General features: G+C 40.1%; 2 protein-coding genes and 1 long non-coding RNA gene across 6 annotated transcripts in view; 1 reads left to right on the top strand and 2 right to left on the bottom strand.

Moving 5' to 3' along the window:
* The window catches only part of LOC108504656, a 47,692-nt gene extending 36,330 nt beyond the window's left edge, over nt 1-11,362 (bottom strand). For both annotated transcript variants that reach the window (XR_001877196.1, XR_001877197.1), the window contains exons 1-3: nt 10,994-11,362; nt 5,562-5,706; nt 4,752-4,798 (exon numbers count right to left, since the gene is read on the bottom strand). This is a non-coding gene — a long non-coding RNA (uncharacterized LOC108504656). The remainder of the gene's footprint in view (nt 1-4,751; nt 4,799-5,561; nt 5,707-10,993) is intronic.
* Nucleotides 11,363-11,676: 314 nt separating this feature from the next.
* On the top strand, nt 11,677-24,256 carry PGRMC2 (progesterone receptor membrane component 2). 2 transcript variants are annotated; one of them, XM_017829913.1, is made up of 3 exons: nt 11,677-12,051; nt 21,656-21,811; nt 22,546-24,256. In XM_017829913.1, the coding sequence occupies exons 1-3, from the start codon at nt 11,724-11,726 to the stop codon at nt 22,641-22,643; spliced, it is 582 nt and encodes a 193-aa protein (XP_017685402.1). In that variant the 5' UTR covers nt 11,677-11,723; the 3' UTR covers nt 22,644-24,256. The 2 variants fall into 2 exon arrangements, 1 of the variants encoding a protein (XP_017685402.1); XR_001877193.1 differs by lacking the exon at nt 22,546-24,256 and adding an exon at nt 20,387-20,646 and having other exon boundaries at nt 11,708-12,051; nt 21,656-21,768.
* The window catches only part of LARP1B (La ribonucleoprotein domain family member 1B), a 34,658-nt gene continuing 31,260 nt past the window's right edge, over nt 20,953-24,350 (bottom strand). The window contains exons 20-21 of one of the 2 annotated variants that reach the window (XR_001877192.1): nt 22,351-22,448; nt 20,953-21,197 (exon numbers count right to left, since the gene is read on the bottom strand). Coding sequence is in view for 1 of the 2 variants with exons in the window: in XM_017829910.1 (XP_017685399.1) it covers nt 22,417-22,448 (32 nt within the window). In the remaining variant the exon portion in view is untranslated. Of the gene's footprint in view, nt 21,198-21,849; nt 22,449-24,350 lie in introns of those variants that run through there. The other variant, XM_017829910.1, reaches the window with a different exon arrangement.

The raw sequence follows: 24,350 nt of genomic DNA, 5'->3' as shown, positions 1-24,350 counted from the left end.
CATTTATGGGAAGGACACAGGAGAGCTATAGGAAAATGCTGACTCCTAGGGCACGGTATTACAAAAAAATTGCCATTATTTTATAAGACACTTGATCAGGAGAAATCACATGCATCTTTTTTTTTTTTTCACAAATTAGCAGGCCCTATCATTCAATGAGATTGGATCCTCCTCGGAGTATGTGGGGAAGCCATATAAACAGCCTTCAGTAGTTTCTTTGCTTTAGGATTTTTGGTCAGTCCTGAGTTTCTGAGACCCATAACAGCATAAGAAAGTGCCTCTATAATGTCTGCCGCTAGGTAGCTGGACTCATTCCATCCCAAGTGCACTGAAATCACACACTGGACGGCAGACGTTTCTCTTGCAGGTAGAAGTCAAATACATAAATCACATTTTGCTTTAAGCATCCCCATATGTAGCAAATTGCTATGTATCATCAGACCTTAATTTAGTATATTTAATAAACTTTCGCTTGAAAGTAGTTTGTGTTGACGAGCTTTTATGAAGCATCACTTTTTGCAAAATTCAACCCCAAAGGATGTTTTAAGTTCTCTTCCTGTATACCTTTAGTACTTGCCTATAATGTAATGTGATTGCAGTTAAAATACCACTGCTAGTAGAGAGCAGAGATTACATTGGAATGGTTGTGAGCCCAGGCCTGTCTCTGGAGTAAATGATGTGAGTGCTTTGTATGAATTGAATAGTGGTGTGTTGCCAGGAGTTCGGGTTATTCCTCCACAGGAAACTGTATTAAAAATAACAGTCTTTCAGTACAATCTGGTCCCATTTGGAGAACACACATAACCTTTTAAGAATGATAGTGGTAGAAGAATGCTAAAAACATAAGCTTTTAAAAGGTGACAGCGGTAGAAGAAACAGTAGTAGAAGAATGTTAAAGATGCTTCAGCTGTGCCAAGACTGATTTTGGAAAGTTCCCCAAAAATGTATCAAGAGAAATAAAATGGCACTTCAACTTCTAAAAAGTAACTTCTGCATTCTCCCACAGTGCTAGCTTAGTAGAATTACAGCTCTACAAACTCAGACTTGCATAATAGGAATTCTTGCTGAATTTGGGGTGTGCAATGTTAACACTAGTCGTGTATGTTATTTATTGATTATTCCAATTTTTAGGGGTATTGTACACATAAAAGTTTTATTAGCATCACTCCATCAGTTAGAACATTTTTACTAACTTTGTTAAGCACCAGTGGTATAGATGTAGTCATACCATAACAAAGCTGATTTACAGTCCCCAGTATGTGCTACACTTTTAAAAAGAATTCTTGTGTTCATATGACTGCATCTACTTCAGGATACCCTTTTCTACTTTAACTGATTTCCTGGTATGGAGGTACAAGTATGCTCTTACCTTGAGAAGAATCATCCCTCTTTTAGTTTATTCCAAACCACAATCATACCCTTTTGCCAGGTCTGCTCCAAATTCCCAGCTCCATTTGTTTTCATACACAATGCAGTTTGGAGGGAAAAAAACTCAGTGGCAATGCCAGCTTTCATAATCCCTGCTTTTCTTCAGTTAAATCACTTCCATAGGCTACTCTAGGATGCACCCAAAAAAATTGCTGTGCTAGCCTAGTAAAGACTGCAGTACAGGTGGAGGTGGAAACAAATAGCCAGGGTGGCCTGCACAATGTTAAGCAATACTGCCACGGAAAGTTGCATTGCAGTCACTTACAATCCCTGGCCAAAGACAGACAATGCTGCAGTGACAAAAGTAAGTTCACAAACTCTAATGAAATTTCAATGAAAATTAACAAAATCCCAACAAAAACTGTACATGACCCCAGCTGATTTTATATCAAAGACAGTAAAACCTGCATGCACTTACTGATGGATTCAGCCCTTTGACTTAGGAAATCTCAAAAATCACTGGGTTTACACTGCAATGTTGTGGTTTACAATCTTCACCTCTCATAACTACTGTCATGACAATTCAGCTTCAGAATGAAACGTCACAGATCTGTAACATGACACAGCAGCTGCATACTTAAAAGAAGAAATATGGTGGGAAGCACAGAATCAAATCCTTTTTCTTTCACAATATGGGCTCAAACCTAACCCAGCAATTTCAAGAATTATGTTTCTATTTATCATTATGACTCATTTTTTCCCATCTCATTAATTACATTTGCACATGAGTACACTTGAGATTTCTACACAAATCATATTCTTGAACATTTCTGTACTTGCCTAAGGTGAAAAATATAATTTGAATTTGTGTCTCTCCCCTTCTTTCCCTCTGAGGAAAAAATTGTCAGTCTATTTACAGCTAATCAGATATAGACATGCTCTGACTTGAAACAGATTTGTCTAAGGACTATGCAGGGTTTATAGCTTATTAGGGTGGTAGGTTATCATTCCATGTGGTAGTAAATAGCTTGAAGAAATAATTTTGTCCCAGGAGAGGTCCTATCAGATATTTTCTGTTTGTACCACTCTAACTCTCTGCTGGTTCGGGCATAATTTATCCTGCTCAACTGACAGAAAGCTGGCACAAACCCTGAATAAACACTGTAACATATGCTCTGGGTGATTTGGTAAAAATGCAGTTGTGCTCACACCAATAACAGATTAAATTTTTACTGCCAGGAAATCCAGCATACACAGATTTTATATGACTTAATGCAGAATCACAGCCTTATATCGCTTCATTTTTTCTACATATTAATTGAGTTTTAATTACTTTATGATGGGCAAAAATAAAAAGTACAGGTTTGTCTGAAATCTCCCTGACAAATACTTGTGTTGAATGAGTCTATTGTACTATAATGGTTCTTCAAGTAGGGACAAACATGATCCACAGAGAGTACTAATGTCTCTTTCATAACACTAGGGTGCATGATTTTGTACCTATATGGTCCGTACAGAAATTAACTCACGCAAGGCAAAAGAGGCATAACATCCCTCTGTAAAATAGATGTTGAACTGGCAGTGTATCTCCACCACTGGAGATAAACTCATGTGTAACCTGGATATTTTTGAGCTACTTTTCACCTCTTTGCACCCACTAACAGCATTGGAATAGAGAAAACAGGCTACTTGGATTTTCAACAGCTCATAGTCCTGCATAGGCTTTATGCTGTCTCTGAACTCTCATATGCACCTTGCTTTGTCTGCATAGTTCAATCTCTATTCAGCACAAATCAGTAGAAATACATGGTTGCTGTTACCATTGGAAGAAAAGTTTCAGCTCTAAAACTACTTCTGCAAGATTGCATTGGCCATAGATTTTAACAGGAAAGTTGCCAAAAACTTACTTGTGTTAAATTCAACCTCTCTTTCTGACTCTCTCCAGGTTGCTTCTAACATCCGCCCAGCTTTCAATTCTAACAAACTGATTTTTAAACTATAATATCGCATTGCTTCTTTGGAACATGGACTTCTCATTCAGTTTCAGCCTAGTCCTGATCATTATTCAGAATGAAAAGGAGGAGACAGGGGTACAGAGATAACATATGGACATGCACACACTAAGCCTGGTTTTCCAGTGTCTTGTGTTTTATTTAGTCATATGCAGGCCTACTAGGTGAGTGCAAAACAAAGGTCAAGGGCTCCTATTTTGATTTGTTAGTATTATTGACTTATTTGCAAAAAGGTTTTAATAACCAAAGATTTGCACAGTGTCTAGATTTGCCCCACGTGTTGATACGGTATCTAAAAACTTGACAGGAATGTGCTGAAGAAGGTGTGTATTTAACAGGAGGGTAAGCTTTAAAATACTTCAATCCCTTCCCACTCCACCTTCCTCTCCTTGCCAGTGCAAGTCTAGCATGGCAGGCATGATCCTGCTCATATGATACAGGAGCAATCATGTGACTGAGCAGCTCTGTCATCTCAGTGTAGCCACTCCTGACACTTGAGTAATTATCTACCATGAGTTTGGTGATCTTTATATCCATCCCTTCTAAGGGGAGGGACTTAGGCACTGGAATGTTTTGCTTACACAGCATTTTGTTTTGTTTGGTGCTTTCTCTTCTGGCAGTTGAGAATAAAGGTTTGCATCTTTATAAGACATAAATAAAAGATGAATTGGAATGAGAAAAGTAGTTAGTATTACCCTTCATGAAAATATTCCCTGTAAAATATAAAAGATTGTGTTCACCTGTTCTAGAGTACTTCACAAACAATTCAACCTGTCTGATTAAGAGGTTTACAGCTGCTTCTTTACGTGAAAGTACCTATTACATGCACAACAATTACATGCCTCTCATCACAGGATCTAGATTACTCCCAGAAGTCTTTTCTCACATAAGGCTTGTCTACATAATCTAGCATAGGGAGTACTCCCCTAAAAATTTGGCCCATAATTCGTCCTCCCAAAAGTTTTAACACCTGCATTAACCAGAAGAAATATTACTCCAATCAGAATGTCTTGGGAGTTTTGTCACGCCTACATCAAAACTACTATATACCAGTGTCAGGCACTGGTAAGAGGCTAGACAAATAGGAACCTTATTCAGAACCAGGGGCCATCGCTTGCAATGGATTAGAAGTTGTTAACATACTTGGGTAAACTTTTCCTGACATTATTTTAAGAAGCAAGTCCCAGACAATGTGGGAGCTGCAGAGAAAAATCAGCTACTGTTCTTAGCCACTGCTAAAGCAGAACACGCACTTGGAAGGCAAGACACCACTTCTTAGTTTACACTAATTTGTGGCATACTTCGTTTTACACCTTTACTTGAGAGGCTGAAAGTGAGTATTCTGACAATGTCTGGATCCTGTAAACTTACCCTAGCAGTTGTTTTGAGCTGACTCACACTTCTGGGAGCGTTCATGCCTTTGATAAGAAATCAGGAAGACTAAAATTAGAAAGACTACATGTATTCAGATTAAACCATTTTAGGGAGCAGTTTATTGTTGATATATAGGGTGGCTTGTGCTAGAAAAATGCTTTGGAACCCCCATGTTTCTATGTTATGAGGCTTTATAGAGGCCTGTGGTGCCAATTCTTCAACAAGCTTTAGGTTAGGTGATCATAAATTTGTACAGTTGTATAGGCCAGAATAATTGTAAGGTTTGTATGGGGTAACGGTTGATTTCTTTTTCAAAATACATGTCAAATTATACATAAATCTTGGCGTGTGCTTTTCTGTGAGCACAGGTATCTGATTTTACAGATTAGCTGCTTTACTCTTCTTTAAAACATTCTTGCATAATGGCCATCTTTATAACTAAGTGAACAACAAATGTCTAAATAAACAACTTCATTAATATTGGAAATATATGAAAGGAAATGTTTAAGAGCAAGGCCATCAAACCTTCTGTCAGCTAACAAAAAAATGGTTTTAATTACCTAGTACAGTTTGGAAGACCAAATCTGAAGTGAAATCTGTGAAAATAAAGTCTACAAATGCACTGTCATAACTTTTATGTGTTAGGTTATTGCTCAGAGAGCTTGTCATTAGTCTTTATAGAATTTGTATCTGCACATAAACTTTAGACACTGGAAAGCATTTGTTGCCCTTCTAGCAAGTGCCTTCTTTCCTTTTTCCTCATGCCATTACATTGTCAGAGTTTCTTATCCCTTGTTCCTGTTGTACCTGCAGCAAGTCTTGGAATTTGGTGTTCCTCTTCTGCATCTTCACAGCAATGTCACTGGGAGTGAGATGCATTTCTTTGCTATCTGTAGCAATGGCTTTGCTCAGCCTCCTAACTGGCCCTTCCATCCTCAGAGTACCCGCAAAACTAGAGAAAGAGAACATGTTAATCTGAGATTCCAAAGAAGAATGTTGTCTAGCTGCCTTCTGATAAAGGCCCTAGTTTACAAATTTTAACACAATGACTATACTGTCTGTCTAAGCAACAAAAAGGTGCTCTGTTCCAGTAGAGGAATTTCTTCAGCCAATGAAAAGATTTTTGTGTACTCTGGTGACAATACCATGTATTGGTGAATGTGTTAATAACAGAAGAGATCCAGCAAAATTCACCTTATTAAACAAATTAACCAAAATCATGCTTGTGCAATAAGCCTGTAAGTATTATTTATTAGAAAGTGGCAAAGGCTACTGATGTGTTGCTGATGCATATGCTGCTACCTGATAAGCATAATCTGGCTGTATTCTGCAACTTCCTCCCCTTTTCTCATAAAAAATAGAAACACAAGGCAAAACCTAAAAAAACATGGACTTTGCCACAGAGGAATTCAGCAATTACTCCTTGCTATGACTGCTTGCCAAAGAGCAGGAGCTGCATGTGTACACAGTTTTCATACATCCCCCTCCATAAAAAAAAAAGAAAAAGACTTACAAGGACAGATTGATCTTTGGCGACATTGAATCCTGACAAATTTTGTCCAATGAAGAGGTCTAAAATCAGTAATCCAAGTCACGACAGCTGTATCGCAATCTGTATCCCGTTATGTGCAAACGATGCAGTTCTACAGATTATGACAACACACTAAAGAAAAGGCATCTAATGGTATGAATGGTGCCTATTTAAAATATGTGCCTATGACACATTTACACTTGGCTGCGTATTTACCATTCTCCCCCTCGATAGTTAGGTGGACTTTGGGATGGAAGAGTGGTAATAAACTTCTGCATAAGCTTCCTAAATGGCTTTTGACCTTTACAGAAGCCAATCTCTCTAGGAAAAGCCAACACTGTAACAGATAAGGCTAAAAACTGTATATTGGCTTGAAACATTGGTTCCTTCGCTTTGATCCTGCAGGGGACATCTGTGAATTTGTTGCTTAAATCTCCTAGGATAACTAGTAGCCATTTTTGAAATGAACCCAAAAACTGGGGCATGTTATCAAATCCAGAAGCAGATCTACTCCTCTGGTGAGGTACTATGAATCACTGGCTTGTCAAAACAGGGATTTGTTGGCTGTCTCTCTGAAGAGTAGTCTGGAACAGTCCATAAAAATATTGTGATTTAAGACTAAATGGAATAAAAAATACCTCATAGACTTAATGGAACTGAGATGGAAAGGCAAGTAAGCAGGACAAAAAGATACAGGAACTTGGACCTGTGACCAACTTCTCTTTGTGATCTTTAATGTACAGTTAATGCAGTTGACAACTGTATATCAACACTAACACAGTGAGAACAGCTGCTGAAGCAGACACCTGTGGACAACCTAGAAGATGATGACTGTGGTGAACCAAGGAAAATACCACAGGAATTTTTACATAAGTGATATCATGTTGCAAAACAATATGTACATGTAAACACAACAGCATTTCATAAAGATAATCCCAAGAGAGTTTAAATTAAAAAAAAAAAAGCATCCACTGAAATTGGGCTAAATCAATATTGTTTTAATACTAAAACTATCTATGTTAGTGATGTTTCCTATGGGGGAAGCGAACAAACAAACCTAGCTTTTTTTAAAACCAATACAAGGTTACTACTATTATTAAATTTGTGAAATTAAAACCACTGGAAAAGCTCTCACTGACTTAATGGAATTTAACTATACTAACTGCACAGATAAATATAATGTGGTTACTCAAGTGCTTGTTTTGCCAGTGTTGTAGTAAAATACACACAGTACAACTCTGCCCAGTATGCACAGGGGCGTACCTGTATGGTCAAGGACTGAGTTGGAATAATGGGTTGGAAATACTAAAATTATTTGCAGTTGGTTTAAGGACTTCAAATTATTATGCCTAAAGGCCTGCCTGGATACTTGCACTGCTGTTTCACTACAGTCTAATTACTGCAGTTCTCAAGTCACCATTGAAAACGGAGCCACACACATACAGCTAAAAATATCCCAAACAAGATGTTTTGTTAAAAATCTGCCTGTGCAAATGCATTGGCATATGGGTTTTGAAGATGTATCTCTAGCATACAAGTCAGCGCTTGACAGATGCTCGGAGATTCCTGCTGGTTCCAGTGTGGACTAGAGACTTCTCTGTGAAACACTCCCTTAGACAGAGAACTTTATAAGGGATGAACAAAATCACACTGTTACGTTAGAGACGAGCTGAATCTACTTCTATGACATTATGACCAAGCACTTCAGACATCACACTGTTTCTAAAGACTAAGAAAAAATAGCAGACTTTGTACCAATGAAAAATCGAGCCCCATACCAGCCACTGTGAATATTAACTCTACCCTAGCTAAAACTAGCACAGTGGGTCAACATAAATTTTGCAAGATGACTGTTCATACTATATTTTGAATTCTGAATGAAATTTCTCAAGAATTCAGCAGTCCTTCATTAAAAGACCCTGTGACGTGACATTAAAAAAAATTGTAGCATTTAAAATAAATATGAAATAAATATGTGTAGAGGAATACAGGCAGATACTATTTTGAAATAAGACATCAAGCACTGCACTGACTTCATCAGTAAGCATTTCCAAGCTGCATCAGCTTAAAACACAATCATCAGTGCATCCCATACATTAAGCTGGGTTTAAAAATACCCAAAATCAATGGAGCGGATTGACTGTTATTTCAAATTTACTCAGAAATCCCTACATTCCTTGACACACAGTCCACCTCCTAATCTATACTGAATGTAGCCTGTCCTTGTGTGATAAGAGATGTTTCTTCAGCTTCAAAATCCATAGAAAATAAGCCTCAGCCATGAGGTTTGTGTCAGAGTTAGATTTCTGCTTGTAAAGCTGTGCTCTCGTTGTGTTTTTCCCTGAGTTGTCTTCCTTTCAAAGCCTGCAGTAAGCAATGTTTGAAAATAAAAAGTGAACAATATAACTTTGAGTTGAGGCATTCACCTCCTAATGGAAAAGTTATCCAAAAGATGAAGTAAAAAAGATGAAATTGCATATGACTATAGTGATGAGCTATTAATTTTCAAGGTATTCTTCAAATTTTCTCAGGTAAAAAACCCCTATAAAACTAAATAATTACTCAGGAACAACCAAAACCATAACATCTGTAATTAGAAACTTGGTAATGTTCTTTCAGACATGTTTTTCCAGGGCTTACCAAGCTCTTTATGGGAAACTGTGATATGTAAACATTATTACTACTTTGTTTGCTCATCAGATCAAATCCGTATGAATGAGGTGTGCATTGATTTCAGAATTTGGAAAATTCTGAGATATTCTTCCCACAGGTAACCCACAGTGTCTGATTTTCCTTTCACTCCTTTAATCATATTGCTGTAATTACCCCACTGACACTCACAATTATGTACATTAGCTATATGTGGGCTTCCCAATCATGGATCAGGATCTATGACAGCTGGCTAGATCAAAATAAGGCTTGTTCATACCTAAAGAACCACTAAGAAGTGCACATAAAGAACAGCAGAAGCAGCACAATAACACTAAGAGACTTCTGTAGTTGTGTGACTTTTGTCTTGGCAAACCAGAGACAGGTGAGGAAGAAATACTGGTCATAATGGAGAAACTGTTTTCTGGCATTTCTTTGGCAGGCGAAGCTAACCAGCATAGTAACAAAATTTGACTGAAGTTGAAACTTGTCTACCCCTAATCAGGATGACGGGTTTGGAAATGGTCTAATCCAGGTATACTTAGTATTGGTGTTACACTGTTTCTAATATATTTGTCTATTTTCTAGTGTTTAAATTCTTTCAAGTACAATTCTTCTAAACTTGATCTTTTAAATGATTTAATTTCCCTAGGGCAGGTTCCTGGAGCTCTTCTTGGTTTCCAGCTATTATGTGGGGATCAAAAATAGCCACCGTTTTGCTGTACTAGATCCAAGGCTCACAGAACTAAGTCAAGGTGTCCCAGCCAAGCTCAGGTACCAATATATTCTCTTAAGAAAGGATCCAGAACAGAAAAAGGAAGCTTAGAATGCTTAGAGTTGCCTGATTTCTGAAATTATTCCTGCCAGGATTTAGCACAATTTGGCACACCACCACATTCATGCAGTGGGAAACCACATGTTCTCAAAGAAACGTGAAGAATGTATGAATGTAGAGATAAGATCTTAGTAGGAAGACAGGTAAAAGTATTTCACATCTCTTACTATTTATTTGTGTTTTCTGAACCCATCTTTGAAATACAAAGGAAGTTAAGAGAACACATGAAGATGATGGGGAAAAATCTAAATTAAACTCATGAAGGAAGGAAATATTTTTCTGGCCTGCACCATAGCTGTGCACAGACAATCCAAACGTGTTATGATTCTGTAATAAAAACTATTGTTAACCACAATCAAGTTGTGACTTGTTGAGATAAAAGCACTTTCTTAATAGTGTTTACTTATACATATATTAAATAGAGCCTACTTGGATAAGGAGAATAGTAGTAGTAGTTTAATTGCAGATCTTTAACTGTGAAGAACTTTATCCTGTTTCATCACAGAAGTAGTCATTACTGAACCGGCTCAGAGGGCAGAAGATTAAACACCTACTCATTACACAGGATGTTGAAAACCCAAGGCTTTACGTAAATGCCAAGTATCATGTTATTTTCCACTGGGTTGAGTTTCTTGCACTGTCTTCCCAGTTTTCTGGTGAAAACATTTGTTTTCCAACTTTTGTAAGCGAGTTATACGATTGTGAATTACTCCTACGGCTGGTATAAGGCAGGGATGCTTCAGCACCAAGCAGTTACATGGAATAACAGCGTTTCTCAAGTCCGAAGTACTTCTTGTACCACATTCCAGCCACAGGGAGAGTTGCTGAGCCAGGCTTATATTCCCTGGCCCAGTTACATATTTATAGAGTGGCTCTTCCAAATCATCCCATGAGACGGTCAGTGCTGCTTTGGGAACACAAAGTGAGAGGCACAGAAGGGCTACATTCTGCCCCGGTCTTTGTGTTCTAGGTGTCATCCTATTGAGACGATCTACACAAACCCTCTCTCTCCGTGAAAATAATAAAACCTTTAAGAAGTCTTTCTCCTCACATTACTGAGTAAACTCACTACCGAGCATCAGTTGTACTTAAAAAGCTATACGAGAGCCACCTATGTGCCATCACTGCTACATTTCATAGCACGAGGGGTAATCCTACTAGATCAGCCTTCTGTTACGAATCACTCCGCTTTCTAACAGCAGGAAACGAAGAGTGTGCATTTACCCTAAGTAGTGAAGTGCAGCCTCCCAGCGCCACCTCCAAAGGCTTCCCTCCCTTCCAAGACCAGCCCCGTGCCACCCGAGTGGGCAGCGCCGCTGTCTCAGAGCCCTGCGTAGACGTGTCGCTCACTCAGCAGCTGCCCTGCGGGCGCTGTACGACGTGGCTGTACCGCGGTGGCCAAACACTGCCGGCCTTTAACCCTTTCTTTCTCCGGTGCCGGCGGGGGCTAGCGCCTCCCGCGACTCACCCCGCGGGTCTAACGCCGTGCCCTCAGAGGCGGAGGGACTCAGCCTTCCGCCCTCAGCCCCCTCAACCCTCAGTCCTCACCCTTCACCCCTCAAGTCCCCTCACGCCTCGCCCGGAGGTTCCCGCCCGCCGCCGTGACGCGGCGGCGCGAGCGACCCCGCACGAGACGCACCCCCAACCCGCCGCCACGCTCTCGCCAACACCACCTGGGCGAGCGGCCGCGCGGAGGCGGAAAGGGAATGCGGGACTTGCTGCGCGCACGCGCGCTCGAGGCTGCGGCACCTCTCGCGCGAGCGGAGCGCGCACGCGCACCGTTGAGACTCGTCGCGGGGCTGGCCCGCGCCCCGATTCGCCGGCGGGGCGCGAGCCGGGGTGGGGGCGGGGCCGCCTTAGACCGGCAGCCAATGGGAAGCGGGCGGGACGGCGGGCAGGGGGGCGTGTCCGGCAGCGGGCGTGTCCCGGGCGGGCGCGCGCTGTCCGGGCAGCGATGGCGGACGATGGGCAGGGGCGGCTCAGGACTGAAGGCGGCCGGGGTGGCGGCGCCGCTGCGACGGGCGGCCAGATGCTGCTGAGCATTGGGCTGCTGGCGCTAGCGCTGCTGGCGGCCTACCGGCTGTACCTGCGCTGGGGGACACGAAGCGGGCCGGGAGGCTCGGCCCGGAGGGGCGAGGCCGCCCCGCTGCCGCGCATGAAGCGCCGGGATTTCTCCCTGGAGCAGCTGCGCGAGTTCGACGGCGCCCGCAACCCTCGCATCCTCTTGGCTGTCAACGGCAAAGTCTTCGACGTGACCAAAGGCAGCAAGTTCTACGGGCCCGGTGAGACGGCGGGGGGGCGGGGGGCAGTCCCGGCCTGGCCGCCTGGGACCCACCGGCGGTGTTAGATTGGTGATGCACACCGGGTCTGGGTTCTCCTCAAGCATCCGTCATTTTTCCAGGTGCCTTGATTTGGATGTGCGATGTTTAATGCTATTTTTTTTCCTTTTGTCTTTTCTAGTAGGTTTCCCCAGTGCAGCTGAGCAATGCTTTCTTCTAGCGCTTACGGCTTAGGAGAGAAAAACAACCAGCTGGTTATTTATTTATGCCATATTGAGGATGAATTTTAATCAGGATAGAGGCAGGGCAGGGAGAGCTCAGGGGCTGCTATGTTGCTGCCATTGGGAAGAGTGCAGAAATCAACCCGATCTCTTAAACAGAAAGACAGACGATACTCCTCTTTGGAGAGGAAATGTGTATTTTGAAGGTTCAGAAAAGTAAGCTTCAAAGGCAATGTTATGTTTTCATACCCACATTGTAGCTTGTGAAACTGCAGCATGTTGTCTCGTAACAAACTGTTCTTAATAATGAGATGGGTAAACTCACCAGTGAGCACTGTGTTCTCATCTGATGCCAAAGGAAATGAGGGTTATGACTGCTGATAATTTTCTTCCTTAAACAATGGTGGTTTGGAAAACTTGATTTATTCAAACTATGCCGGAGTTTTCATAGTAGGCATGGGAAGCGTCCTTGTAGGAAGGGTGGAGGGGAGAGAGGATAACTTCCCTCTCCCCCAGGAAATAGTTCAAGTTAAGTAATCATTATTATTATTATTTAATAATCGAGGTCAAAAAACGTAAAACACAGCACTGGCATGTTACAAGTCTTTGGTTCTTAGTTGGGAAAGGACAAGCAGTTGTATGGTTGAACTGGGCTAGAATTTTGTAACTCTTGTTATCCTCGAAGTTTGTGACACCAGTTGCACAAACTGAAGCTGCTGTAATTGAATCAAAATGCTTTTTTGACCAGATACTGTCAAAGTTAACAATGGGATCTGAAGTACCCTGCCATGTGCTATGTTGTTTATTGACCAGTAAAGCTGAAAAAATGCAGTCTGTTGAGCTGCTGCTTTCATGACATTTAATCAGGTTAGTTCTTTTGTCTCTTTCATTGAGGGGTTTTTAAACTGAGACCTGTGTGCTGACATAAAATGCAGGTAATACATATGCTGCATGAACCTTAAAACACCAGTAAGGTGACAGATTACTCCATGAAACAATACTGAACCATGATCTAAACATTCACTTTATCTCTTTTGTGCATCAAACAGCAATTAAATGCTAGGCTTTCCACTGAAGATATCATTGGTGGTTCACACTGTCAACCTCTGCAGGTCTGTTGTTGTGAGGAAGCTAAAACTTAATGTTCTAGGACATCAATCTGCTTTTTTGGTAACTGTTGGCAGCTGGTTTCCTTAAAACAGCGCTTCCAGGCTTTTCGTGGAAAGAGACAAAGGTGTTTGGTTTTTTTTCTCCCCTGTAGTGAAAGCTTGCCTGTTTCTAACAATTGACATCATCTTTGTCTATCAGATCTGTAACTTCACACTAGGATAGTGAAGCTGAACCTGTGCATCATCAGCTGTGTGTTCTCTGCCAAACATGTTGATGTTTGAATCATGCTGATGTGGTTTCCCTCTTTGGATACACGTCGGAATTTTTTCTTGCAACTGTTTTGTGGCTGAAAAGGAAAATGCTAGTAGGTGGTTTGCAGGCCTCAAAAGATCTGAGAAGAGTCAGGTGGAAAAGTCTCCTACAGCTGGTTGAGACCTTTTCAGAAAGGCTTCAGTCAGAGTAGGCAGATGTCCACAGCAATTCTCAGGGTAATTTTATGTCTCATAGCTGGAGTGTGGCAAGGGAAATGCAAAGCGTACCAACAAAGCATGACCAGATTTTAACAGAAGAAAGAGCTGAGGGCACTGGCTTTGCTGATATTTCAGGCTTTGACCGTGAGCCTTTGGTATTTTGTTGAGGTACTGATGTGAAATAGAGCGTCAGCTTTGAAGACAGCAGAAAGCATTGGCTGAGGGCTCACTGTCAATTTTAAGTATAACTGGAGTGCTGGGTTAATGTTGAATAATGTGGCTGTCTCAGGTGGCTTCTGATGCCATGAAAATAAGGTCTGGTTTTTCTCCTTCAGTGTGGTTTGGATGCAAAGGTGTTTCTCATTTTTCTACTTACAGCAGAAAGTTAAAAAATGCACAAAGTTGTCATTAGTCTAGATTTTTGTCCAACAGTTGAGATTCCATTAAAGTTCCCACCAAACTTCTGACTTTACTCAAAACTCTCATGATTTTAAGTCACATCCAGTGAATCCTGTTATACTTTGGCCTGTTTCATTGAAGAGCCCTTTACATACATACAGTTAACGTATTTTTAGATATTGATAGACTGTTGAAGTCATCCTTTCAAACAACCATGACTGAAAACTTCACCTTCTTGAACATTTAATTGAAATGTTTTTCAGATTTTTTTAGCTTTTCTCATGTTGTCTTCTTTAAGCCTTACACAGTTTATCTCATCAGTATTCTCTTAGTCTTTGGTATGTCTAAGGCTTTTTAGCTAAGAGCAAGAGAAGGTTACATTGCACATTTACCTGTCTGTGCCTCCAAAACCCACTTTGTTTACACTGTACTCTTAATTTAAAACTTTACTTGCAAGTTCTTTTCTGAAATGCCGCTCTGTCCTGCAAAGATGCCCTTTGTTTCAACACCTCATTTAGGTGTATGAAATGCCACCTCTGCTTGTGCTCAAATGAGTAAGTGTCCTAGAATGCTTTGATTGGTTATTAATTTTAATTAATTGCCTTTTCCTTAATTACACACAAACTTTGAAAGAAATAAAGTAGGCAATTAGTGGTTAACTATTAAAAATATCACATAACCTGGCTTTCAGAGAAGCTGTTTTGGGATGATTTCCCATCGGTAATCACATCTCATGACTTAGGGTCTAACGATTAGTACCTTTTGTGTATGCTGTGTTGATTTTGTACCTTTATAACAAGACACAGTATCTACTATTTCATTTATTGCAACATTTAATTTCATGTTTGTTTTTATCAAGATTTCTGGTTATATATTTGTCAATAGAAGGGCATTGTAAGATTTAAAGTACTTTATGTCAGCAAGTCTTAATATTTAGCATTTAAATTGGCATACCACGGTAATGCTGTAAACAGGTTTTGATTAACTTAGCAAATACTTTGTGCGTTTATGAAAAATATATGTCTTTGAGCATGACAAAGCAAGATTATATGCAATCCTGTGTATGCACCTGTTCACATCACTTCTTGGTACTTAATGTTTCGTGATCTTAAAAAAATCAATTTCCCGACTTCCCTTCGCTGCAGTACATTGTCACTGTCAGCTCATTTCTCATCCCACTCTTGTCTTTCAAGTTGTCATGAAGATTTCTGATTTTCCAAGTTTGCCAGGAGAAATAGATAAGATAGTAGTTGTTCCTTCCTATAAAAATAATCCAGTGCTGTTAGACTTCCTTTGGAATTGAGTGCTCTGAACTTCATTGTGTCTCTATTGACCACATGATAACAGTGCTTTTCCATACATCCTTTACGAGGGTACGGTTAGAGTGAAATGTTGCAGGAGGGACATTATATATGATGTATTTGGACAATTCTGCTAAGGGTGACCTTATCTTAAGAACACAATAGGCTGAGGGCTTACAGATAAGTATGGAGGATAAGACTGGGGGAAAGAAGTGCTTTCTGTAAGGTGTGTGTCTTCTCTGCATTTTTGATGTTTGTCAGCTCTTTGGTGTCTGTGTAATGAGATGTCTGTCCCCCTGGGATTCAGCTTTTCAGAGAAACAGCATTTCTGGATAAAACGGAGTTCCAACCAGAAGTAGTAAAACTAAAAGGTGTATACATGCTGTTGGTCAGAGATTGTTTCCATACTTCTGGTTAAAGGGAGTACTGCCTTTGCCACCAGGATGGAGGGGTTGTTCTGAGCCTCCAGGCCATGTTCATGGAGAGCAGTGGCCAGTAAAGTGCTTTTGAGCAGGAAATCAGTACTTGTCTCCTCCTCTGCTTCTGCTCCTTGTGTCTGTCAGCATTTTCCTTATCTTTTTTTAAATTTCTTTTTCCTTTTTTCATAAAATCAATATGTTCCTTAAAACTAGAATAACTGTGTTTAATAAAAGGTCTCTGTAAATTCCTAGTTCCTGTTTAAACCAGTCATGTCCCAGTCACAGAATCGATTGGGTTGGAAAAAACCTCTGAGATCATTGAGTCACCTGAGGTTTGAGGGGCCTAATGAAGCAGGTATGCTAAGAGCAAGATATATTAGAATGTGATAGTGACATCATTGTTAGTGACATCTGGATGTTAAATCCAGTACACAGCAGCATCACTTTCATTTAATCAAAACACCTGGCCAGCATTGCTTGTCTTATTATGAGATAAACTACTGGCCAGAGCATTTGTTACTAACGCAAGATGTAGAATCTAGGTCCTTCTCAAGAATGGAACTATCTTCCAGGAATCTCTCGACTGCTCAACTACAAGCTCTCTTTGTAGTGCTTGTTGTCTACCCCATAAGTTGATTCTTGCACTTTTTTTTCCTAGAGAGGTAAAAAGGAAATAAGTGAGAGTGAGGCCCTCTGGCCTTATGCCTGAGGAGTCAGGTTTAGACCTCTGTTTCTAAGCAGTTTCCATCTCAGCTTGTAGACTTTGTGGATTGGGCTCCTAAGAACACATACTTTTCATGCAAATTGTAACTTAAAATTAACCCACATCTTTCCTTTCGTGTAAATCTGGAGCAGTAAAGTATGTCACCTTGAATTCCCAGTGATAAATGTTATTAGAAAGCTTCTGCTTTCAAGCTGCATCTCAAAATGGCTTTGTCTAATTTGTAGCTTTTTCATTCCCTCATGAAAGATGCAACACCGAACAAACACATGTCAGGATTCAGATGGAAAATGTGGAACAGCCAGTGGAGTTTTTGCTTTGAGCTGGAGTGGAAAAAGTAGGCAAACTGATGGAATAACGCAGTTGTTAATAATTTTGTCTGCAGATGAACAAATGTTGTCCGTGAATATCTAAGCTTCAGACAAAACTGGGGTTTATTTCCAGTGGCTGCATGGAGTCAACAGATGCAAAGAACATCTGGTACACTTTGCATATTTGGTGATTGCACTTCCTACTTGAAGAAACCAAAGCTGCTGGTTTAAAATGGAACCTTGTTAACCTGTGTGGCTTCTTCAGAGAAATCACGATGGGCCTTGTGAAAATGAATACAATTTTTAGATTACATATCACTTCATTAGATATAAAGGCCACGTGGCTGTCTGTGGTGTGATCCCTGCACTGCCCGTTGGAACAATCCAAAGTTCAGTGTACAGTGTTCACTTCTTTACTAGTCTTGTAGCAATGGTCTGGGATGTTCCACAGAGCTGGTACAGAACTGAAATAAATGGTCAGGTAGCCTCTTTGGTAACCAAGAATATCTACTCCAAAGTTGAATATGAGTATAGGTTTTGCTGGGGGAACTATTGGCCAGACTGGCTGAAAATTGAAATGCATGCTATTCCAGGAAGATCCAGTTTAGCCTGTTTTGGAGGAAGTGACTCGAAGCAGTGTTTCCAAATAAAAACTTCATACTTCAAAATTTTTACTATGGTGCTTTAGCCTAGATATATTCTTCCTTGCCTGTTGTTGTCTTAAAGTGTCTGCAAAGAGAAATTAAATCTTCATCTGAGAACCAAAACAGGGCTAGGAAGTGCAGAAATCCTGAGTGCAGGAATTGTAAAGGTATTTTTACTGTCTGAAGGGATTTTGATTTTACCAGTTGTGAATTGTTTATTGTGAATAAAGACAAATATCAGGCTGGAACACAATGTCAAGTTCATCAAGGCTGCCAGATTCTTAACTGGATTCTAAAAGGAAGTGAGGATCTGCAGGTGGTGGGTACCAATGTTTTGCATGTGTTGTAGCTTAGGGAAGGGTGTACTTTATACAAGGTGGAGTTGTAAGGTAGATGAGGACTTTATACAGGGGAAAATGCAGTGTATGAACATGGCGGTAAAGACGTGGAGTTATGTAGGCAAATATGTGGTCTGGATAATTGGTCTCAGGGCTAAAATAAACAAAGGCTCTGAACAGAGTGCTTTAATATTGAAACCCATGATGGGAAGAAAAGCATTCTTCAAGGAACAGCGTTTTCCTTCATGTAAGGCTCATAGCACCATGTAGCCAAGTAACATGTAGCAGACGTATTTTAATTCGTTTTGACACTTCCCTGACTTCCACTGTTGTGAGATGCCAAATAGGAGTGGGAGAGGAATTTTTTAAAGTCATAGTTGACTATGAAATAGCTAATTTGGGGATACAGCAAAAGAAAACTGAGATTTTGTGATAGGGTCTCGAAAAATCACTTTCGTTTACATTCCTATGCTACAAGCCTCTGGTTTTGCCCTCTCTTCAGTGTGTCTGTCATGTCATGCTGCAATCAATTATTTACAGCAGGAGCCAGTCTAAATAGGTGGGCAGACAAAAGGAAAGAAGGACTGTGGGTAGGGCTTGCAGAGTAAATTGCATCTGGTCATGAAAAAACTCTGTGGGAGCATGTCTAGGATTGCACTAATGTCTCTAACTCAGAATCATGTTCCTGAAGGATATTTTCTCCCTGGGGTTCTCTGTGCTGGCACCTTCCTAGGTGCTTCTCCAAATGCAATGAAATCTGATATGCAAAATACCTTTTTAAGACTGTTGCACTGGTATTTTATATAAAAGTGAATAGTAGACATGGGCTAATAGCAGAACCCCAGACCTCTTTGTTCTATGTTAATATAAAATACTGTACTTAAACCCTGTGTAGAAGTACCTGAATGGAAGCTTTAAATATTGAAGTAGATTGCTCATACCGAGTACTCTAAACTTCCCTTTAGCAACCGTGCAACTAAGGTGAAGCCAAGCTTACACCATTTTTTAATAATCATAATTCAATATTTTAATAATTATAATTATAATTATAATTCAATATTTTAATAATCATAATTCGATGTTTACCTTTTAGTAAAGGATGGGACACATTTCTAAGTTACATTTACAGAGCTGCAATGTGAGATGCTGTCTACTGAATCCAAAGGCTGATTTTTACAAGTTAGCATTCCATTGAGTGCTTGGACATGGCTCGATGGTTTCTCTGTGCCTTCTGAATACTTCTGTAGTAACAATCTGGAATGTTTAGATTCGGTTTCAGAAAAGTAAAAAAAATTGGTGTAATAGCATATGAGATATTTAAAAGATATTTGCAGAAATTTTGCCTCCATTAATCTTAATGCAAGCTGATACATTCTAAAAGCTTTCATGCTTTCAGTTAAGTGTATTATTGAGATATAAGGGTGTTCAGTGCTGATAAATATGATACTGATAAATATGTCATTCTCTTTTTAATAGAAATAATTGTAATCAAGCTGGTGGACCAAGAGGTGGCATCTCAGCAGGTGCTGTAAAACTCCACAAACCACTAAATGCAGGGTAGAAGAGAAGGGTAGCAGTGTGCTACTCTCTGGTTAGTCAGAATTTAGATAACACATTATCCAAATAGTAGGATTTTTGAAACACTTCAGAGAAAGGAAAAACTGGGGACAAAATACTGTTGGTGGGGATATTAAGTAACATACAATTGCTCTTAAAGATTTACTGACTGTGGTGTTTGTAAGAGCTGTTTATAGCTCCAGTTCTTCATGCAGAACATAAAAAACTAGATCACTTGAATGATTGCTATTTTGAGTGAAGCAAGACTTCTTGTTTGAAGAAACTGTTGTGTTGCAGATGATGGGCATCACTGCGTCTTAGCCTGTTCTGTGGGAAGTGACTGAGTATGCAAAATGCATTTGTACAGGGTTGATGTCAGTCTCTAAATCCTGTTTTGCAAATAAACATCTAATTCAGGATGCCAGTAGGAAAGATAGAGTTCACTAGCCCTCTTGCCTTTTTTTCTCTTTAGTACTCTAAATGTAGTTTCTGATCCCAAAGGTAGTTTTTGTGAATGTCATTCCTGGAGCTAAATATCTAAAAGGATGAGCACATCATGCTGTTGATCATTATGATTGTCTCTTATGGCCGGATTGGTACAGTGCAAACTTTCAGTTGATAGTTCATTCTCCAATACCTCCTTTTTGTGGAATTTTGCTTTTAAATCAGTTGGTTTATTTCCAGAGAGACAAGGGAATTGTCTTTGGCACACAAGACACCCTTCTGTTCTCAGGTCTGACTGTAAGCAGCTTACAATGCCAAGCACTCCGGGGTGGAGAGACGACACCAGTTCTGGTGAGGACGTAGTTTCTTCTAATCCATATGGTACTCGGGTTCCTTGCCTCAGGAATTCTTCCTGCTGCATTCAGCCTCTGTCTGAACCCCGAAGTCAATGCCCTGCAAGAGCAGATAGGTGTGGTGGCTGGAGCAAGCGGCCTGGGAGGAAACCAGCCTCTTGGATTGATTTCCCGTGGCTCGTCCTGGTGCAGAAGAGGTCTGAGGTGCTCCAGCAGGCAATAGAGGGGGTGAAGGACAGTGTGTTGCCACTTGCTTGTGTTCATTCTTGCCCGTGGGTGCTGCCTTCAGGCTGACGGCCACTGTCGAGAGGTAAGCCAGAGAAGGGTCCTGGCCTATTTATCTTCAAGTAGCAACCACTCTGTAGCAAGCCTTGGGCATCTCCCTGGTGCTCAGCTGCTGCAGTTAGTGCAGAAAACTTTAAAGTGGGTGGGTTTTTTGGTTTGCTTTTTGGTTGTGGGTTGTTTTTTTTTGTTTGTTTGTTTGAACTGATCTGAATTAAGGTATTTGGTTTTAGGTCAAGAAAATTTAACATATGCTTAAAGTCTTTTCCATTAATTAAAATTTGGGAAAGCCAGTTACCAACCTTATCCTGAAAGTTGTTAGTTTGCAAATCATCCAGTTCTCTTAGTAATAATACTTATTTTAGTCATTGCTCAAAATTTTATTGGCATATTTGTGCTGCTTTGCATTAGTCAAAAAGTACAGAGGAAGTAGTTGCTTTATATTCTTAACGTGACAATTTGTGCTGTTTTCAAGAGCAGTACAGGATAGGGATATGGAGGATCTGCTGCCCAAAGTAAGTGAGGAGATTTCCACAGAAGGAAGAAATGTCCCAAAAGATGTAGAAAGTTCTTGTGGTTCTATAAGTGAAGTGAAATTATTAACTAGCAGTCTTAAGTTATATTTATTTATAATAATGACTTTCTAATTAAGATGTCTATACAGTTTGGTTCTGCTAATGCCTGACTTGTAAATACCCCATGTTTTGTTTAATAGAAGTGCATTTCTTTTGAATTCCAGCCTCTGGTCCCTTTGGAATTTGCATCCACTGACGTGCATCAACTGACAGGGATTTTTCCAGATATCCCTTCAAAGTTATTTTCCTGGTTCTGCTTCTCTCAGCAGACTTTATCTCCCAGTGACATTAAAGATTGAATTGCAGTGCTGTTGAATGTCGAACAGCCGTGGCATTGAAACTGCTGCTGTTCCAGTCTCTAGAGAATTTTAATTTATGGCTTGGGCAGACAATGTAAAGAACAGAGATTTGGTTACCATAAACAAAGACTTGAAGGCATCAATTTTGTCTTTTTGTTTTCAGAGGGTCCATATGGAATATTTGCTGGCAGAGATGCCTCCAGGGGACTAGCAACTTTCTGTCTAGATAAAGATGCACTCAGAGATGAATACGATGACCTATCGGACTTAAATGCTGTACAGATGGAAAGTGTAAGAGAGTGGGAAATGCAATTTAAAGGTAAATTCTCAAATTAGCAGCACATCTTTAGCTTAAGGAAATGCTTTTAATAAAAATGACTGATTTGGGCTTGGGAAGCTTTTAAAGAGATGTTGACAATAATATCATTTATGCAATGTAACTTCGTTAAGAAGAGACCAGGGAATTCAGGCCTTTCTTCCGTAGAGAGCCTTTCACTATATCTTACTAAATCTCTTTCAACTTTTTAGTTTTATACAAGAAAACTGTTCTCTTAGCTCTTCAGAACAGAATTTCACTCTCAAATCTCATCAGCTTAGCTGATGGTACTCCCGCTTGCAGGTTGTTGGCTTTGGGTGCCATGGAATTATAATTAGGACTAAAGATTGTTTTAGCATAAAGGGTTGAACAAGTTTGTCTTGAAATAGTTTCTGACAAATATGCCTCAGGAGGGAGGAAGAGTCATTTTTCACACTGACTGAAATCAAAACAGGCTGAGGGACTGAAGAACAGCAATTTCAGCCCTTGAGTGACAAAGCTTTGCCTGATCAGCTGCGGGAGAACAGAAACAAAGTACTCACAGTTAGAGAAGGAAGGGAGCAGCAGTAGTAGAAAGAATGGTTTGGGAGGCTGAGCTTGCTGCTAAATTACCACCAATTCCAGTGATTCAGGTTAAGAACTGTAGTGTGTAAGAGAAAAAGTGAATTTGCAGTAGTCCATGCTAACAAGCAAATGCAGCTGTATTTGATTGTAATGGAATCATAACTCTCTTTCAGAAAAATATGACTACGTAGGTAGACTCCTAAAACCAGGGGAAGAACCATCAGAATACACAGATGAGGAAGATACCAAGGATCACACTAAACAGGAATGAACTTTGTAAACAACCAAAGTCAGGGGCCTTCGGAACTGCAACCTCTTATCCCCATCACAGAATGTCCTGCATCTTTGGGTACAGTTCATCTGCTGCGAAAAACATTCAACAGGTTTTGTACAAGGATATACTCACAAGTGAAGATTTGAATACTAGACATTCTTTGTGCTGCCAAATTTTTTGTTGCAGTTTATTTGTAATGTCTGGTTAGGCTTCGTTAGGGAAGAGGGGCCAGGGATTTAAAGGCAAAAATGCTATTCCTTTTTATCAGTAAGCTGAAGCCTTCAAGTAGTATATCTTACAAGTTCTCTAAAAGATGTGAGTCTTCAAGCTCAGAGGAAGGTTTGAATCTTGTTTCGTGTGTTTCTCCTCTAGCATTAAAGATGTACTCATGCACATCAGCAGCAGTAGGTTAGACTACTGAAGCTGGTGCTAAAATGTGAATTTCCAATTTTGTTTTGTATGTGGGCGTTAGTGGCCTCAGCAGAATACTTCAGTTCTCTAAGAGAAGTCCATGTAGATTAGGATGGGGATAAAGTTCATCCTTTTCTCAGAAGGATTGGATAAAACCATTTCCTCTGCAACAACTATTATCTGAAGCCTGCCTCTCCCCCCTTTTCCCATCCTCTAAATCAAATCAAATATTAATTGTGCCTTATTTCGCTTACATAGACTTGAATTGTTTTAAGGGACAGCCCCCAAATTGCGGTTTCATAGTCACTACAAGCAGCATTGAGACTGAAGTTGGAATGTTCTGTTGACTGGAAAGCCTTGATGTCATTCTGTGTATAGAATGTAAAAGAGGAATACTCAGTGTTACTGCCATATGTTAATACTACATATACTTAAATTAGCATTGTGATGGCCAAATGCATACTCCCATGCTTCTTTTTAATGAATTACAAACACACAAAAAAGTCACCCTTCCTCCTTTTCCAGAAGCTGCCTAACTTTTGGGAGCATAGCCTTCACACCCCTGTAGAATGAAGGGGCGTTGCGCGCGTGTGTCTGTGTGTGTGTCTGTCTGAATGCAAGATGTGGGAGGGATTGTTTCTGCAGATATTGTAAATACAAGTACCATTTTAATAAAGCATGTACAATACCACATGTGCTGTCAGACTTTATATAGTAGCTGTTAAGCAGAGCTGGAAATGATGAAATACAAAGGGGAAGAAGTCTTGGATATGTGAAGCATCCATCACTATTAATACTGCTCTTTGTCTAGTTGTTTTCCCTTTCAAGTCCCAGCTGTTGAGGAATCTTGAGGACTTACTCAGGTAAGCTGTATTTAAGAGAGTAAACCTATGCCAATGCATTTATGGTGGGGAAAAAGAAGTAATGTAAATAAAGCATTTTAGAAACTCAGTGTAATGTACAATACGAGGAATATGTCTCATGGCATTAATAGGACAAGAACAGCAGCTTTGTGGCTTATGTCTGTGTACCTCTGCAGATTTCACCTGTAATAAATCTACAGTAACAATTTATATATATACACATTCTGTGGAACTGTAAACTGTGAAATTCCAGAGTTGACTACTTTTTTATTCCTATTTGACTGAAAGAGATTTATATTGATGTAAATGAAACAAATAAACAAAAACTCCTCTGTTGAATCGTGTAACTCAAGTGTCCTAGAAGGCAGATTGAATGCTGTTGCTTGCATATCCAGCCTTGGAATAGAATAGTTTTAGCATGGAAGAAGTA

Source organism: Lepidothrix coronata, unplaced genomic scaffold (assembly GCF_001604755.1).
Source record: "Lepidothrix coronata isolate B3197 unplaced genomic scaffold, Lepidothrix_coronata-1.0 Scaffold171, whole genome shotgun sequence".
Classification (NCBI taxonomy): domain Eukaryota; kingdom Metazoa; phylum Chordata; class Aves; order Passeriformes; family Pipridae; genus Lepidothrix; species Lepidothrix coronata.
This window is presented reverse-complemented; position numbering and strand designations above follow the sequence as displayed.

Excerpts from the sequence above, each read along its gene's own strand:
- PGRMC2 (XM_017829913.1), top strand. The coding sequence starts at position 11,724 with ATGGCGGACGATGGGCAGGGGCGGCTCAGGACTGAAGGCGGCCGGGGT. Across the intron at positions 12,052-21,655 it reads CAGCAAGTTCTACGGGCCCG|AGGGTCCATATGGAATATTT; the intron begins GTGAGACGGCGG and ends TTTTGTTTTCAG. Across the intron at positions 21,812-22,545 it reads GTGGGAAATGCAATTTAAAG|AAAAATATGACTACGTAGGT; the intron begins GTAAATTCTCAA and ends ACTCTCTTTCAG.